Source organism: Mercenaria mercenaria, chromosome 1 (assembly GCF_021730395.1).
Source record: "Mercenaria mercenaria strain notata chromosome 1, MADL_Memer_1, whole genome shotgun sequence".
NCBI classification, from domain to species: Eukaryota; Metazoa; Mollusca; class Bivalvia; order Venerida; family Veneridae; genus Mercenaria; species Mercenaria mercenaria.
The window spans coordinates 42,820,014-42,837,003 of record NC_069361.1 but is presented as its reverse complement, the minus strand read 5'-3'; the positions used below and the strand labels follow the sequence as shown (position 1 = coordinate 42,837,003).

Here is a 16,990-nt window from a genome sequence, read left to right as displayed (position 1 = left end):
TCACGGACCCGTGAGTAGTGTTCACGGCACTGTGAGTACTGCTCACTGAGTAGTGTTCACATTACCGTGAGTACTGCTCATTGAGTAGTATTCACGATACTGTGAGTACTGCTCACTGAGTAGTATTCATGGTACTGTGAGTACTGCACACTGAGTTGTGTTCATGGCACAGTGAGTACTGCTCACTGAGTAGTATTCACGGTACCGTGAGTACTGCTCACTGAGAAGTGTTCACGGTACTAAGAGTACTGCTCACTGAGTAGCATTCACGGTACTAAGAGTGCTGTTCACCGAGAATGAACCTTAGGACATGTTTTTTGCATAAAAACATTTGAATTGGAATCATATGCTAAATATATACTTAATTTTATCTATCCGATAATTGAGTTTTATGATCTTTTGATCTTTAATCTGCATAATAATTTTAGGCAATTTATGTTAAAAAGATACTCATAAAATCTGACATATCGTAGTAAAATGTTAAACAGAAAAATAATTAAAATTTATATGAAAACGTAGACATGATGGTGTGTCATCATTACTTTTGTGGCGGCCATCTTGGACGCCATCTTAGAATTCTCAGATCGCCATCATTTATGCCAATTTATGCCGGTGTAACATTAAATTTTGACCCCGTTGAAAATTGACCCCATGGGTCATTTTTCAACGGATTAATGATCAATTTTCAACGTTGAAAATTGACCCTTCCCGTTATTTAATGACCCACGCACGCGTAAAAATTTGACCCTCGTTGAAAACTGATCAATAGACAGGTCATATTTCAACGTTGAAAACTGATCCCAATAATCTTACGCAATATGCCTATTACCATACAGATGAAAGATTAATATTTCTGTATTTTTTAGAACTTTAAGTAATAAACATTTAGTTATACATTCGAGCGCGCCACAAGCTAATAACACATAATTCATCGGCAATAACTCTGACTCTGCAGATACTGGTCAGAAGTAGAAGTTAAAACCCAGTTACACATCTTTGGATGTTCATTAACGAACTGATCAACGACAGTCGGGTCATATTTCAATGTTAAATTCAAAGGCTCTCATCGATTTGGGGCGGTTGGTGACAGTACTGACCCGATTGTTTATTACACATAATTGTATTACTTGCAAAAACAAACATACCCAGCTTTTGTTAATTATACCACCACCAATACGCAGACATGTTCTAAAACTAACACCCGGGCTTAGAATTAAGGCCCCTTTAATCATATAAAGTACACTAATTACGATTTGGAACACATCCAGTCTAGATCTAGGATAAAGGTGTAAAAGCTTGCTAACATAAAGAATTCAACGCTCTGAGTGAGGCTCGAACCTACATCGGTGAAGTGATTCGAAGTCAATGACCTTAATTACTCGGCCACGGAGGCCCTTTGTATTTGTGTTGGACAGTGCGCACGCGCATAAACTGCAATTGTACGTATGACACGTATAGGTGAGCCTATATATCGGAAACATCCGTCTAATGAAAGAATGCTATGAAATATTGTCCGTAAGTATTGACCTGGCACTCATGAATATTCCGTATGTTTCCGTAAATTAATTTTCGGTGTCCGAACCTAAACCACGATATAACTATTGAAAATATACCACCATGTATCATGTGCAGATATAGAAAGCTTTTTTTGCCACTAATCTCAGGGTTGCGTGTTCGAGTCCTCCGTCTGATCTTTTTTTTTAAATTTTATCTGTAAAATTCACACCATTGTCACATGATTTATTAACGAAATACTCTCCATAAACGAGAAAAACATAATACGCTTATTACGTATATATTTGTTATCGATTATATGCTATTTGTTAGGAAATTGACTAGGCATTGATCAGTGACTGATTCTTGCAACTTAGTGTCGCATACATAGGGAAACATGTTTTATGAGGACTGTGAATACTTTATTTCAGTAATTTTCGTGTGAATGAGGTGACCCCGCCCCCCTCTTTACATCGTTGGCAAGGCGGGAGAAATTCGTCTGATAAAACTTTTTTCGTAACACATAAAATGTGAAATAAAATACTGCAGTAAAAGTATTAATTTTGAAAAAAATAATCACTTCTTGGATTTGTTTACATGACTGACCAATCAGAACGCATAGACGTTACCTTATTCCCAGGCAGACACTTACCTCATTCCAAGTAAGTTTTTTGAATTGGTGGTCTCTGACCTAATTCGCGGGAACGTCAACGTTGTCTGATGACGCTGCCATCATTTCCTTTCAAATATTTGTTTCAAATTCATGCATTCTATGGCTGTAGTTTCTTGTGTCAACCTTATTCAACAACGCAAAGAGTGAGCTAACGAAACATTGTTAATAAAGCATGCATTATTTTGTAAAATAGATCTATATGTTAGTTTATATACTTTACATTCTGTCGGTGGAAGTATAAAATCTGGATGTTTTGCGCAGCGGAAGTGTGCCTGATAAGGTCGGAAGTGGCCTGATATCGATATCATGCACACAGGCTCTCACGAAAACCAATTTGAGCTCCCTTTGCTCATATATATTACATTTTAAAGTCAGTGCAATTTTGTTTCTATATTCAGTAACATATGCAATAGAAATGTTTTCAAACACCTTACCGTCCATGACAGGCTCAAACCGAGCCTACAAAGTTGTCAGTTTGTGCCTGGGCTCGGCCTTGTGAAATTATTTTTAAAGCAGCTATCCAGCAAGCCTGCGATAGTTTCTGGGGTTTTTTTCCGGTGTGTTTCTCTACTAAAAACAGACGATCTCAGGCGTTTGACTATAATTTAACTAACCGTTAAAAAATGACCCCATTACTGATCAAAATTTAACGACTGATCAGGTCTCAACGACTTTTTGATCAAAATTTAATGTTGAAATGTTGGCAGGGTCAATTCTCAACGTTAAAAAATGACCCATGGGGTCAATTTTCAACGGGGTTACACCGGCAGTCTGATAAATTTCTAGATCTATACCTCTTGCCTTGTTAAAAATTGGGTCCGGGTTCAACTTTTTTAATGGTCTAATTGTCGCCCTACCATATGAAATAGCGTGTTATGAAAAAGCAAAAAATATCAACGCCTGAATCCCAGGCTAGGGGTAAAGTATAATAGCTTTTAACTTTAAATTAAGGTATTGGACCCATAATAGTAATATTTAAAAAATAGCATTTGCTTGGTATATTCTTAAAGTTGACCATGTTTCGCACTGTGTTGCAAATTTTAAACAACTTTTACCGTGCCGTTTTTGTAAATTTTGTATAATTTATGGTATTTCCTCAAGTAGAGACAAATTTCAATGTGATGGCCACTATCTAAAACGTTTGCAGAGAATCCATTACAGCAGTAGTTTTGATAAAAGAACATCAAACTATTGTTGAACAATTATAAAACACATAATATAACTGTAAATATCTTTTTTTTTCTAGGGTGCCTCAAGTAAACAGATTTAATGAGACAGAATTCTAACTCCGACACTGAAAAATTAAGGTCGAATCCTGTGGGTCTTTTTTGAATTTTGCTCACTTCATTCAAAAATAACCTTGGGGAAGAAGTAAAACATACCTGCATTTCTTCCTTAATATGTAATCTAAAGAATGAAGGCTAAATAGAGAACTTTTACCGCATGTAACTCAGTATTTTAAAAGATTTCTAACTCTGCCTCTCCTGATTTAGAGGTAAATTCACTTTGAAAAGCAAGAAATCGCTTATAAAATGAAAATTTTCCACTTTTGTACAATACATCCATAATAAGTCTTGAAAGAAGTAAAAACTTACTACCTGTAAACATGAAGTCATTAGGCCAACGACGGAAAACCGTCAAAGGATAATCGTTGTTGGGCCACTGTTGGCCCAACAATGATTAATCAGTATTGTAAATACAGCTGTTGGGCCAATGTTGAACCAACTTTAAATTTCAGTCTGAGATATTTCTGCATTGGCCCAATATTGATTTTCAGGGAGTAACTTACACAGAGTAAACATCGTTGGCCCAACATTGGCCCATTAGAAGTAATAATATAATAATTATATATTTTACAGGTCATTGTTTTATCACAATCCCCTACAGGTAAATACGTTGTGTCGGTGTAACATGCAGTATTTGATTTAATAATTAAATATGCTCTAATTCGTAATCATAGTTTGGACTAATTAAACTTAATACCTATCTGCAGCCGTAATGATATTTTGAACTAATTCAATCCTACTACCTGAAGAATCTAATTTGTGAAAAAAAATGAAGAAATAAAAAACTGCTATAACAAATATCTAATTTTATACAATCATAAAATGTTTACAATAAATCTGTTGAATATCCCAGAACATGAACTCTCGTTAACACGTGTTATGTAAAAATAAATCCCAGAAAATGTGGTTAATTTTACCCTCTATGCGAGATTTCTAGCTGCATAGACATGTGAAGTAAAGGAGACTATTATACATGCGGTAGATGTAGATTTAACAAAAAACCCGGTCTACTAGCTATAAACTGTAAGTAGAAGTTTCTGAATATTTTTTGATAAAGTTGTGGAATTTTATAGAGAATTTGTTTTATAGCCTGTATGCATGTAGTATCCATCAGACTTGAACATATGTTGAATACTTTTATCTAAAACTGACGGATGACACTAGTGTTGAGCATTTGATTCTGTAAATAAAATAACGCATATTCTCGTTAATTTTAACATATTTTTCTCGGTTAAATACAGACAAAAATAAATTTCATACATTTTACGCAAGTTTATGTTCATCTTTATAGTTATTGTTATCAATTTGACGTAGATGGTTTAGTCAACATTATGATTTTCGTTTTTTTACAGGGTGCTGTTCAAGAGAGTTATAATGGAGCGCCTAGAACTGTGGTGCACAGGAAAAAAGAAAAGATAGAAAGCTGCAACTTCAGTGAGAAGCGAAAACAATCAGACAGAACTTGCGTGCTGTGGGTTTCGTTTTGAGGAGACTGCGTTTTTGGTGCGTGGCATTCCCTGTTTGATATTTGTCTTTGTTTTTTGGATATATAATGAGTTAAAATACAGACAGTAATTCATTTTAATGACTGAAAAAAAGAAAAAAAGTTAGATTTATAAAAGGCTGGAATCAATATTTAACATGTTGTAGTGATGAAATATTCGGTTATAATTTCTTCAGGAAACTCGCAAACAAACTTTAAATAAATGTTAGATTTCTTCTTGTTAAATGTTAAACAAAATTACAATTATTTGAAAATAAAATATGTACTAAATAATAGTAGTTTTAGTTTATTTTATTTTTCAAATTCGTAATCGTTGGGATAGCGTTGGCATCCTTCTTTTGGCAAACAAAGAAATAGAGTCGGCCCAACGGTGTATCAACCATGATAGATGAAAAAATGCTGTTGGCCCAATGGAGGGTCAACGATAAGTGCAGGATACCAATTGTAGGCCCAATGGAGGGCCAACAATAAGTGTAGGATACCAGTCATTGGGCCAACGGTGTACCAACCGTTGGGCCAACGTTGCGCCAATTAGCAAAATGGCGTTGGGCCAACGTTGGCAATCTTCGCTGGGTCAATGAAGAGTCTGCAGTTGGCCCAACGTTGGGCCAACGCATGTCTGCTATCTGGGTAGAAAAAAGGAAAATATGGGGTTGGTGGGGGGGGGGGGATTTTGGTCCCAGTGGGGCTTGAACCTACGCCCCTCTGAAAATTGCTGTCAAAGTAGGCTTATGGTAGGAATTGAATACTCTTCAAAAAGGAGGTACCCTATTACGGGTCCAATACCTTAAATAAAGGGTCGCTCAAAAGCTCTACAGAGCTTCTTTGTTTCACAAAGCGACGGTAAATAAAATTTACCTTTACATTTTTACCTTTGCTCTGCGACTGATTGGAGATTTTGGTCCATGGGAGAAGTAGTTTTGAGATTTTCCTGCCTTCGGCAGGTGATTTTCCTGGAAATGACAGTGTAAGATCCAAATAACAACCCTCAATGCAAAATTTGATGGTTTCAGACCTAAAAGTAAAACAGTAGCCCTAACACCGTTTCAACCTTCACCTTACATTTTCTAGCAGGAAGTGCGAAGAAAAACCAAAACAAAATCCAATAAAACAGTTTGTTTTATCCGTCATTATGTCGGAGACTTATGGTAATGTTTGTCGTGACATTCCTACCAATTTCTCATGATTTTAATATTCTGACGACCTTACAAACATTTCAGCATCAGAGATATTGCTTTAGATGTAATAATATTCGGATAGAATACATCTGTCCAAAATTTTATGAATCGGAAAAAGGAGTTGTTTATAATCAGACCATCATTTAACCATGTTAATTACCTGTTATAATACAAAACATGAGCCCAGTTTATTTTGTGGGAAATTCCATTATTTACCTGAAAACCAATATTCTGTGTTAATTGATCATTTTCATTTGTCACCTTTGGCTACCATAACTTAACCGTTACTTAACTGACACATAATTTTTAATATAAACTTAGGTGCTACCTAGAACGGGTTGTCAGACTATTCCCCCCCAAGATGATTCCCTCTCAAGACAATTCCCCCCAAAGACAATTCACTCCCGGACAATTCCCCCCACAATGTTATGTATTATGTAAGGGTGACAGTTCCCCCTCTGCATATTATAATATGTTTAAAGGGTTGTAAAGTTTATTTAATATGGAAAAATCCTATACTCCAATTCTGTATATTTAAAAATAAATAGAAAAACTTATATTTGATGCATTAATTTGGTACCCAAAATAAGGAATTTTTTCATGTGAAGTAGTAGCATTTTGGATAAGTAGCCATGGCTGAGAACTTAATTATTTTTAAAGCAATTTATTTATTTGTTAAATGTTAACGGTATCTTTAATGGAACCTCTATGCAAAGATGTATGTAAAAAAAAAAGAAAATATTTACATTTAATAAGATAATCTGATCGTCAAATAGCATATTTTTCTATGTGAAAATGTGGCATTTTCGGGAACGTGGAAATTATAAAAGTGCTTAGAACTTAAATACACTTAAAAAGCAATTAAGCTAATTTTTGTACAGCTGGTTGGTCAGTTCTGGATCAGAGGGGTTCCGGATCACAGCACTGTTTACACTTACATGACGAAGATAATCATTTAGTTCTTAGCATGAAATTTTGTTTCAATAAGAGAAATAACATACCAAAATATAAGTTTTACAGATCGCTGGAATGCAAAGAAAATTCATATTACAATACAGGTTTTGATAATTTTCTTACAAGAAGAAGTTGATTGGCATTATCTAATTTTGGTTTATCACAATTTCCAACAAGTGCTTCATCAAAAGTATCACACAAAGTTAGTAATACTGATAATTGTCATTATACATGGACAAATTGTTATATTGTTTGTAAATATCATAATCCTACAGGGTTTCTTTTTGGCCGTTTTTATAGCCGTTATTCGGCTATGTTCCCAATGCCAAAAAGTATGTATTTTTCCCAAAATGAGTGCAAAAATTCCCAATCTACATTCTGAAAAAAATTTCATCAAAATTGCACAAACATTAACCAAATTATGGACAATTTTGTAATGGCAGTATGTTAAACAGGTTATACAATGTGGAACAAGTGTATGAGAAAGTGCTTAAACACATCCTTACTATATCCTATGGGACTAAATATTTCCCAATTTTTAACATTTAAAATTCCCAATTTTTGGGGTATAGGCTATGTTCCCAAATTAGCTAGAAAAAGAAAAATAATATAAATAAAATAAGGTGACAATTCCCCCCAGTTTTGGGGGGAATCGTCAGGGGGGGAATTGTCAGAGGGGGAATAGTCTTGGGGGGGAACTGTCTGGAATTCCCTAGAACGCAGACCTCCCTTGAAAAATCACCAGTGCCCCTTGAAAATTAAAGGAGTGCTGCTGGAATTATCTGGAATCCGTTTTATGAAGTTTATGTTCATTAAGATCTGTTTGCAGAAATTCTCGAAAACTTCTGTTTTATTTACTGAACTGCTAAGTTAACAGTCTATGACATTTTTATTGTTAATCTTTTAGCACTACTGGTATAGAATAGGAATGGTAGTAGAAGCCTTTTTGATGTTTATTGATAATTCATTGGCAATAGTTTTTTTTCCCTAGTAATAAACTCTGGTCAGTGATTTTTAAGTTTGTGGATGAAATAAATGTAAATGGGGAGAAGAGCATTATGTGCTTTTCACAGTTCAATGCCTGTATATTCTGATCCCAAAACCTTTTTTTCTACAGACAGTACTTTGGAACCTGACATCACTAACAAAACACTTGTTAAATTTCACATGAATGACCTTATTTTTTACAATGCTTTTAAAACTCATAATAAATAAATAAATAGAAACTGAAATAAAAAAACAATAAAAAAATGCATATGGTGAGGATCGAACTTCCGACCTTTGGTTTTCAACGCCAACTCGCTAACCACTGTACCAATGTGGAAGTATGACGTCATCAACACAAATATAAGTATATATAATAAATTTCAGTTATGGAAGCGTGATGAAAATCGTTTCGCATTGAAAAAATTGTATTTTATCCTTTTTTTCTTCGTAGAAAATGTATTTAGCACTAAATTTTTATCTTCAGACGCTCATTTACATTTTTATTCAACGTTCAAAGCAGTAAGCGAAATGCTTTTGTCAACCGTAAACAGCAAGCGTCTACTGACGTCTTACTGATTAATTACTATGAGCATTGTGTGCTGGAAGAAACCCGAACAACACCGATTCCAAAAAAGTACCACGAATTTTCAACTCGATAGTAATTCTTTACACAGTTTTATTCATTTTGTTTTTCACACGTTTAACTGTAATGCGACGCTGTCGGCGCCGCTTTGCGGCGCCGGTAGCTCTGCTATTAACTGATGATGGCATCCATCAGAGATCCTAGTGGCATCCATCAGAGGTCCGTAGCAGTATATAAATATCTCTGAGGCTGAATTCTTTTAGCTATTTGTCACCAAGTTAGAGAAACATGCAGCAGAACAGAACTACAGAATTTCAAAATACCATTACAGTATTGCAACAACACATACTCTTGCCTTTTTAATAATCAAGACATACACTTTCCTGCTGTATTGAAATTCATCCCATTTCTAACTTCAATGGGACAGAGGTGAATAGAGATTTTTCTAGACCTCTAAAAAGGGCATGGTGCTGCTAAAAAGGGGTAGGGTGCATTTTGCCCATTGCACACCTTTGTCTACTGTCTATCTTCCGTAACCGTCGAACCCCTTGCGGGGACGTAGACATTTTGCGCGTCAAAATCATAAGAGAAAGAATATAGTGATAAAAATTTTAGAGTGGAAGAAACTAAAAAATAACTTTGGTGAAATAAAAAGGTTAAAACGTGAGTTAGCAGGATAACTAGGGCAAGATATGTTCTAGGCTGCAAACTGCGGCACTGAACTGCTCTAGGGTAGGGAGGTGGGCGACACTGTGGGGTCAATGGTACACAGTTCTCGGAAAATAAGAGAACTTGTAATAGTCAGTGGTTGCAGTAATTAACCTATAACTTAGGGAATGGCCATAGCCAACACATCGGGTCATTGGGGTAAGGTAACCTACGATTGGGATAGCAACCAGATCATGATGAATCTTATAGAAGAGTGATAACCTAGAATCTATACGCCTTAAATCCAGTCGACGAAGGTTTAGGGAGTGTAGCATATCTGTTACACTGGAAGTACGGCCGTAGTCAGTCTTGATCCAACGGGCGGCTCTCCTTTGGACACTTTCAATTTGGTCTATCTGGGTTTGGGTGTGGGGCGACCATACCTCGGAGGCATATTCAAGCTGGGGTCGGACTAGGGTCCGGTAGGCAATGGTCTTAATGTGTTGGGATTTGACCTTAATATTTCTTCTTAAGAACCCTAGGGTTTGGTTAGCTTTTTTGGTTGACCTATTTATGTGATTGTCCCATGATAGGTCATTTGAGATATCCACACCTAGGTATTTAGCTGAGCTGACTGATTCAAGTTGGACTCCATGTAGCTGATGTAGGTAATACTGGGTAGGGATAGGACGTTTCCTTCTAGTGGCGTGGATCACTTGACACTTGGAGGGGTTGAACTCCATATCCCACTCCAACTCCCACTTTTCTAGAAGTTTTAGGTACACCTAATGATACTGGGATGGCATCAGAGGTAGTGCCATTTAGTACTACTGATTGGATCCTATTATCTAAACAGCCTTTGACCCATCTTAGTGTGTTACCTCTGACTCCATATTCATGCGTTTTTAGTAGGACTTTCTCATGGCTAACCTTGTCGAAAGCCTTACTAAAATCTAGAAGTATAAGATCTACTTGTTTCTTATTGTAGACTGAGGTGACCAGATCATTTACTAACATAACTAACTGAGTAACGCATGACCTTTTTTCCCTAAAACCATAGGTCATACAGAATACCATGGTTGGTGAAGTGCTTAACAATTGATGATGAAACAATGTGTTCAAGAACTTTGCATAGGACACATGTTAATGAAATTGGCCTATAATTTACTGGATTTGACCTATCACCTTTTTTAAAAATGGGGGCAACATATGCAGATTTCTACTGGGATAGAAGTGAACCTTCCTCCAGGGATTTCTGGAATATGACCTCAAGGGTGGGAGATAGTTCAACAGAGAGTGAAAGTATTATAGGCTTGATTTTGTCAGGACCACTGGCCTTATGGGGGTTCAGGTTGCTGAGAAGTTTCTCAATACCATTTGTACCTATCCTAATATCTGGCATAGTAGGGACTGAATTTCCGTCTGGGTTTAGTTTCATTTTACTGAGCGAGGCGAGGTTTAGTGGTGATTTGGGGCTAAAAACAGACTGACACTGTTTGTTCAGTACTGTTGCCTTAGCTTGATCATCCAGATGGAGTTTATTTTCATACTTAAGGGGAGGGATAGAGGAAGATTCCTGTCTCGAGTGTTTAATGAGCGAGTACAGTTTCTTAGTATTTGGTTTATTTGGGAGTGAAGCATCAGTGTTATTCAGGTTTAGGATGTGCTCAAGATACTGGCTATAAGCCTCTTTGACCTTTTTCCGCACTAGATGCTTTAAGTCTAGAAATTTCTTTCGATCAGAAGATGAGCTAGTTTTCTTAACCTTTTTAAAAGCTCTATTCCTCCTTCTGATTAGCTTTTTAATGTCCTGATTGACCCATGGAAGGTGATCTCTTATAGTTGACTGTTTGGAAGGAATCCATTTTTCTGTAAGGTTGTTCAGGGTATTTGAGAAATTTTCCCATAACACTTCTGTGTTTAGTGCGGAGTATTTACCTTCATTGGTCATAACCTGGTGGTAGTCAATTAATGACTGTTTTATTTCCTGCCAGTTTGCATTTTTATACAAGGGAATTGTTCGAGGCTTCTGGTAACATATCCTTGCGGATGTATTGACTTTTGTTTCTACTATATTATGATCACTGGTGCCCGGTATGACAGTCTCGGGTATGACAGTCTACTGTAACAGTCTCAGAAAAAATGTGCAGCCTCGACCGGGATTCGAACCATGTACCTTCGGCTTACAGTGCCAAAGCTCTACCAATTGAGCGACCGAGGCCATTTATCGGCATTTAATAAACAGCAGACTTTGTTCTAAAATATGTTTTTTTCACCCCTTTTATTCTGTTTTCCAGTTTCCTTTGATTGCAGACCTCTCTAATTGTTGTTTGTTACGATTCAGTTGGTCATTGTCTTTTAATTACTATTACTGCAGACATGCCTCATGCAAATACACAGCACATGTGTGTAGTCGGCGCGTGTCATATCTGCGTATCGATTGACAGTTATTTGGGATGTCTGGTATTTTGACAGATGATTGACAGGCAGTTTGGTTTGAAAAAATTAACTGCTGAAGGGTCAAAGGGGCGGTGCTGAAAGGGCAAAAGGGTGGCGATTCAGGCAGAATGGCGATGCTAAAAAAAGGGGCAGGGCAAGGTGCCCTGCTATTCCGCTCTAAAAAAAACCCTAGTAATGATCATTGCAGCGTTCGACACTAACGGTGTCCCGGGATCCCGAGGACACCAAAAATCCGCAAGGGATCCTAAAGTTCACAATTTCGGTGTTCCGTCGGGACTCTAGATTTTCAGATAAAATATGATTCTAAAAAAATGAAATTCCCCAGTCTTGTTCGCTCAAACATCGTTCTTTTGCTAAGCCAAGGCGTTCAGTTGACCCGAGGTCCCGGGTTTTGACCCGCGAAAATCGAGAAAAACTCGTATTTTACCCGCATAAATTACGGCACGTGCGTCGGCTTGACTCGCGGAAATTTACTTAGATGAGTTCCAAGTTCGATAGTTCTGCCCCCTGTCAATCAAAATCCCAGTGAATTTCAATATTGTTCGCCGGCACAAGCGGAAATATGGCAGTAGGCGGAGCGTCGTATGTTAATTAGCTACCGACAGATGTCAGTCACGCCACGCGCCAAATGACACGTGCTTATCTCGCGGTTTGTATTTAGTACAAAATGCCTTGTCATTATCAAAGGTGTTTATTGATCAATGTTTACAAGTTAATTGATAAACAATGCAGCTTAGATTATCGTGTTTGTACCATTATTTTGTGTGCTCGATACGATGGTATCAAGTCAACTCGTCCCCTAGTCAACTCGTCCCCCAGTCAACTCGTCCCCGATTTGGTCATTTCGTCCCCCAAAATTGGTCATTTCGTCCCCCTCATGATAAAATTTGGTCAACTCGGCCCCATTTTGGTCAACTCGTCCCACTTTTGGTCAATTCGTCCCCCCTTTGGCAATTTTGTCCCCATAATATTTTAGGCATTTTTGTTTTATTTATGACATTTTTTACTTCGAAAACTTGTATTTAAAATTATCTTGAGTTTTGAAGGAGTTATATTGGAAATAGTTCACTTTAAATAATTAGGTTTGATACAATGATAAAAGAAATATACTGAAAATATAAGACAATTAACTGAAATAATATGAAATAAAAATAACTAAAATGCCCTTAATATGAAAAATACGATATAACAGAAAATCTAACTGTTTAAAAATCATAGTAAGAAAAGAGAGATCAATAAATCCTTACCCCTGATCATAATAGAAGAAAGTTTTAATTAGAAATACAATAAAGAATAAATAAACAACGAATATCTGTCACTTATGTTTTACTTAAAATAACCAACATGCTTTATATTTATTTTGTCATCAAAATATATTAAAAAAATACTTCAAAAGTAAGGAGACAGTGGTTTCTTAAATAAAGTAGAATGAGCATATCCCTGCATACGAAAGGTGTTAAAGATTATTAATCACATTAAAATGCGTTGATTGGGCTGATTGGAAGGTGTTAATGGTATTAAATAGCATGAGAAGGTGTTGATTGACCGAATGAAATGTGTCAAAATTGTCCCCTAGTAGAATTACATGTGTTAATAGTTGACTGAAGTGAGGAAATTATTTTTATAAAAAAAGTTTGATAGAAAGTTCAATCTTATTCAAGAGTTTGAAAATAAGCCGCATCAAATACGGACATTTAAACAGTAATCATGTTGTCCAACATAGCAGACTTACGAAAAAAAAACACAAAAAAACCCCAAAAAATCCTCCTTGTTAAATCGATCATTTTTAAAGCAAAAATTTCTTAAAACGAACGAAAACTTATGTATATTTTAGCATAAAATATACTTATTTGGCATGTTTCAAAGAAAAAAACAAACTAATTAATCATACTATGATTTTTTTTTCAAAAATACGTTTTAAAAAGGGGAACCGAAAAAGGGGGGACGAAGTGACCAATTTGAAATCACCTAGGGGGACGAAATGACCAAATCGGGGACGAGTTGACTGGGGGACGAGTTGACTAGGGGACGAGTTGACTGTAAATCGATACGATTACATGAGCCGGTCGGCCGTTACGGTCTATAACAAATTTATTATCATTGCCGAGGCTTTGTTTGGGCAAAACAAATTAAATAAGCAGAAATTATACGTGGTATGATGAGAAAATAAAGTTAAAACAGTTATCTTTTCAAGAACTTTAACTGTTACTTTTGTTTTTCGTATTTGTCACTCGTTTTCTAGACCGACATTTTCGAACATTTTTATCATTTCTTACAAGATTTTTCTAGTACAAACTAAAATAAAAAGCCAATAAAACGTCTGCATTTACGAAAAATATGATCACTGTTGCCAAAGCAGCTCTTATTTAGAAGAATTTGCTGATAATAAAAGCATACAAACACTAAACCCCACCCACTTTTAGGCAATGTGCAAAATAAAACAACTAAAATATGAAATGTTTAAGAAAATCTGTTATGACCAATGTACTAGTTTTAGATAAAGTCTGTGGGAGTTGCATTAATAAGGCCTAAAAAATCTTTGTATCTGGTAACATGCTCAAAAAATTAGGGTAGGTAGGTCAGAACATTTTTTTTTTTGAATTTTTTTTTTTTATTTAAGGGAGACTGTTCGGAATTTTTTTTATGTCAAAAAAAATGATTACAAATAAGGGGGTTATAAGGGGGAATGAACTAGGCGGCATACATTTAGACGAACTACAACAAATGGCAGAGGAGTGCGATGGTAGTGAAGATGAGGGGGAAGAGGACTTGGACAGAAATGACATTATTCTTTTACAGCAAAAGTCATACAAGCTATTGTTGTCATTGATGTAAAATGGAAATAAAGTGGAAATAAAATACATGTAGTACTGTAAACAGTTGGGTTTGTTAGATTTTAGTTTTTTCATGTTTTTACCACATTTTGTTATCAGGGACTCCTAATTTTCAGCAGGGATTCCTAAATTTCCCAGCAGGTATTCCTTCGGGATACCTGGCAAAAAAGTTAGTGTCAAACGCTGAGATGATCTTGGTTCATATACAGTCATTGTCTTAAGTTAGGCCTCAAAATGAGATATAACAGGGTGAGAAAAATTGTGCAGTCAGACCCGGACTCAAGCTTGGGGAATTTGAATACTGTTGCCATGCTTTACTTGCTGCCTACACATATTCTTCCCATTTTGATATTCTATTGTATCCTGTGACAACAGAAAAGAACCATTCAGTATCTAAATGACATTCTTTTTGTACAAATATTTTTTTTTTTTGGTGGTTTGTGGGGAACTTTTGTTGCTGCAACAGAGTTTTGTTTACACATTCATCTATTCTTATTATTATTCTTATTATTAAATTCAATCAAAAACAACAGATATTTCTGTCTGGAAGATGATATGTAAATAGACCTTTACAATGAAAACTGCATCTCATTATTTTGAAAATTTTACTTTCATTCCTATTATAATATTAGTATAGAGTTGTCCGTGATAAGCTTGTACTGTTCAATTCTTTTGCTATTTATTTATATTTCAAAATAAGATTTACTCCTACGATGTTGAACAAATTTTACAGAGAGGTAAACCATTTGACATTCTCTCAGTAAATAATTTAATGATAAAAAGACTTGAACTGGCTTTTAAAAAAAGAATTTTCAAGATACAAATTCTTATTTATAGTCAGGTGTCAGCATTACAACATTAGCTATATGAATAGCTATTTGCCAAACGAAAATCTCAAAGTTTATGTTAATGAGACTAGCATTAATTACTTCCCCAAAGTTAGACAGAACATCCTACTACAGTTGATAATGTGACTTATTTCAGAGGTTAAACCATTATTCATCCATTAACTGCATTGAATTAAAGTTTCTATGACAGATATAATCCTTGTACATAAACAAGCCATTTTCAGATTTCAAAAAATTGAATAGTGGCAAGTTTGGTGTATATGACTGAGCGCTACAAACAAACAAGGTTTTGAGAATGGTCTCAGCCTCTTAGGTGTTGTAAGCATTCAAGTTTTCTTGCCTACGTAGTGGGGCAGGGAGGGACAAATTTATTCAGGTAGGAGATCACTCTACCTTTTTCCAAGGGAAAAGATAATGAAATGAGCCGCACCATGAGAAAACCAACATAGTGCGTTTGCGACCAGCATGTATCCAGACCAGCCTGCACATCCGCGCAGTCTGGTCAGGATCCAAGCTGTTCGCTTTCAAAGCCTGTTGCTATTAGAGAAACTGTAAGCAAACAGCATGGATCCTGACCAGGCTGCGCGGTTGCACAGGCTGGTCTGGATACATGGTGGTCGCAAACGCACTATGTTGGTTCTCTCGTGGCACGGCTCAAATATGCTAATCATACACTTTTGTCAGTCATTTTATGATATTATAGTGTATCAGCGAATTTTAATTCACAATATCTTTGAAAATGTTGCAGTGATATTAATTGTCGAGATAACTGATCTTACATGTTTGCCTGAGTTAGGCAGGTGTTTTCCCAACCCGCAGGACAGTGTTTTATGAAAAACCTTAATAGGGCTTGGTTTTCCATTCCATGCTGTTCCTTGAGTTATGGAAAGCACCAACTTACATATCGGCAGTCATATAAGATTCTTATAATCCTGTCATGAATCTATAAAAATTGTATTGTAGTAAATTCAACGAAAAAACTGTCACAGAATTTACAAAAAATTACTGAAGTTTTTCCCCACAACAAAAATATGAAATTTGTACTTTTAACGGGGTCTCGGATAAAAGGTGCTCATGATTTTGAGACTGTCATTTCTGTTTTGAATGTTTCAGATTTTCTGTTCAAGTTCCTTGTGATAGGCAGTGCTGGAACAGGAAAATCTTGTATTCTGCACCAGTTTATAGAAAACAAATGTAAGTAAAGCTTTTAATATAGACACATTTTTGTGCCCCTTTCCCCCCATTTTTAGCTCGACTTTTCAAAGAAAAAGTAGAGCTATTGCACTCGCTCCAGCATTGGTGATAAAGTCAAATATCTCTGTTACTATCAAAGCTATTGACTTGAAACTTAGAATAGTTATTTACTATCAAAGTCTACACCAGAAGAAACAATTCCCATAACTCTGTTTGAATTTTGATGGAGTTATGGCCCTTTTTGACTTAGAATTTTTGGTTAAATTTTTTTTATAAAGTCAGATATCTCTGTTACTATCAAAGCTTTTGACTTGAAACTTAAAATAGTTATTTACAATTAGGTAATG

The 16,990-nt window shown here is 35.9% G+C and overlaps 1 protein-coding gene across 2 annotated transcripts in view; it reads left to right on the top strand.

Annotated features, from left to right (window-relative positions):
* The first annotated feature begins 5,981 nt into the window (after positions 1-5,981).
* Positions 5,982-16,990, top strand: part of LOC123540773 (ras-related protein Rab-4B) — a 38,506-nt gene continuing 27,497 nt past the window's right edge. For both annotated transcript variants that reach the window (XM_053545514.1, XM_053545511.1), the window contains exons 1-2: positions 5,982-6,105; positions 16,563-16,643. In XM_053545514.1, coding sequence (XP_053401489.1) covers positions 6,090-6,105; positions 16,563-16,643 — 97 coding nt within the window. In that variant the 5' untranslated portion in view covers positions 5,982-6,089. The remainder of the gene's footprint in view (positions 6,106-16,562; positions 16,644-16,990) is intronic.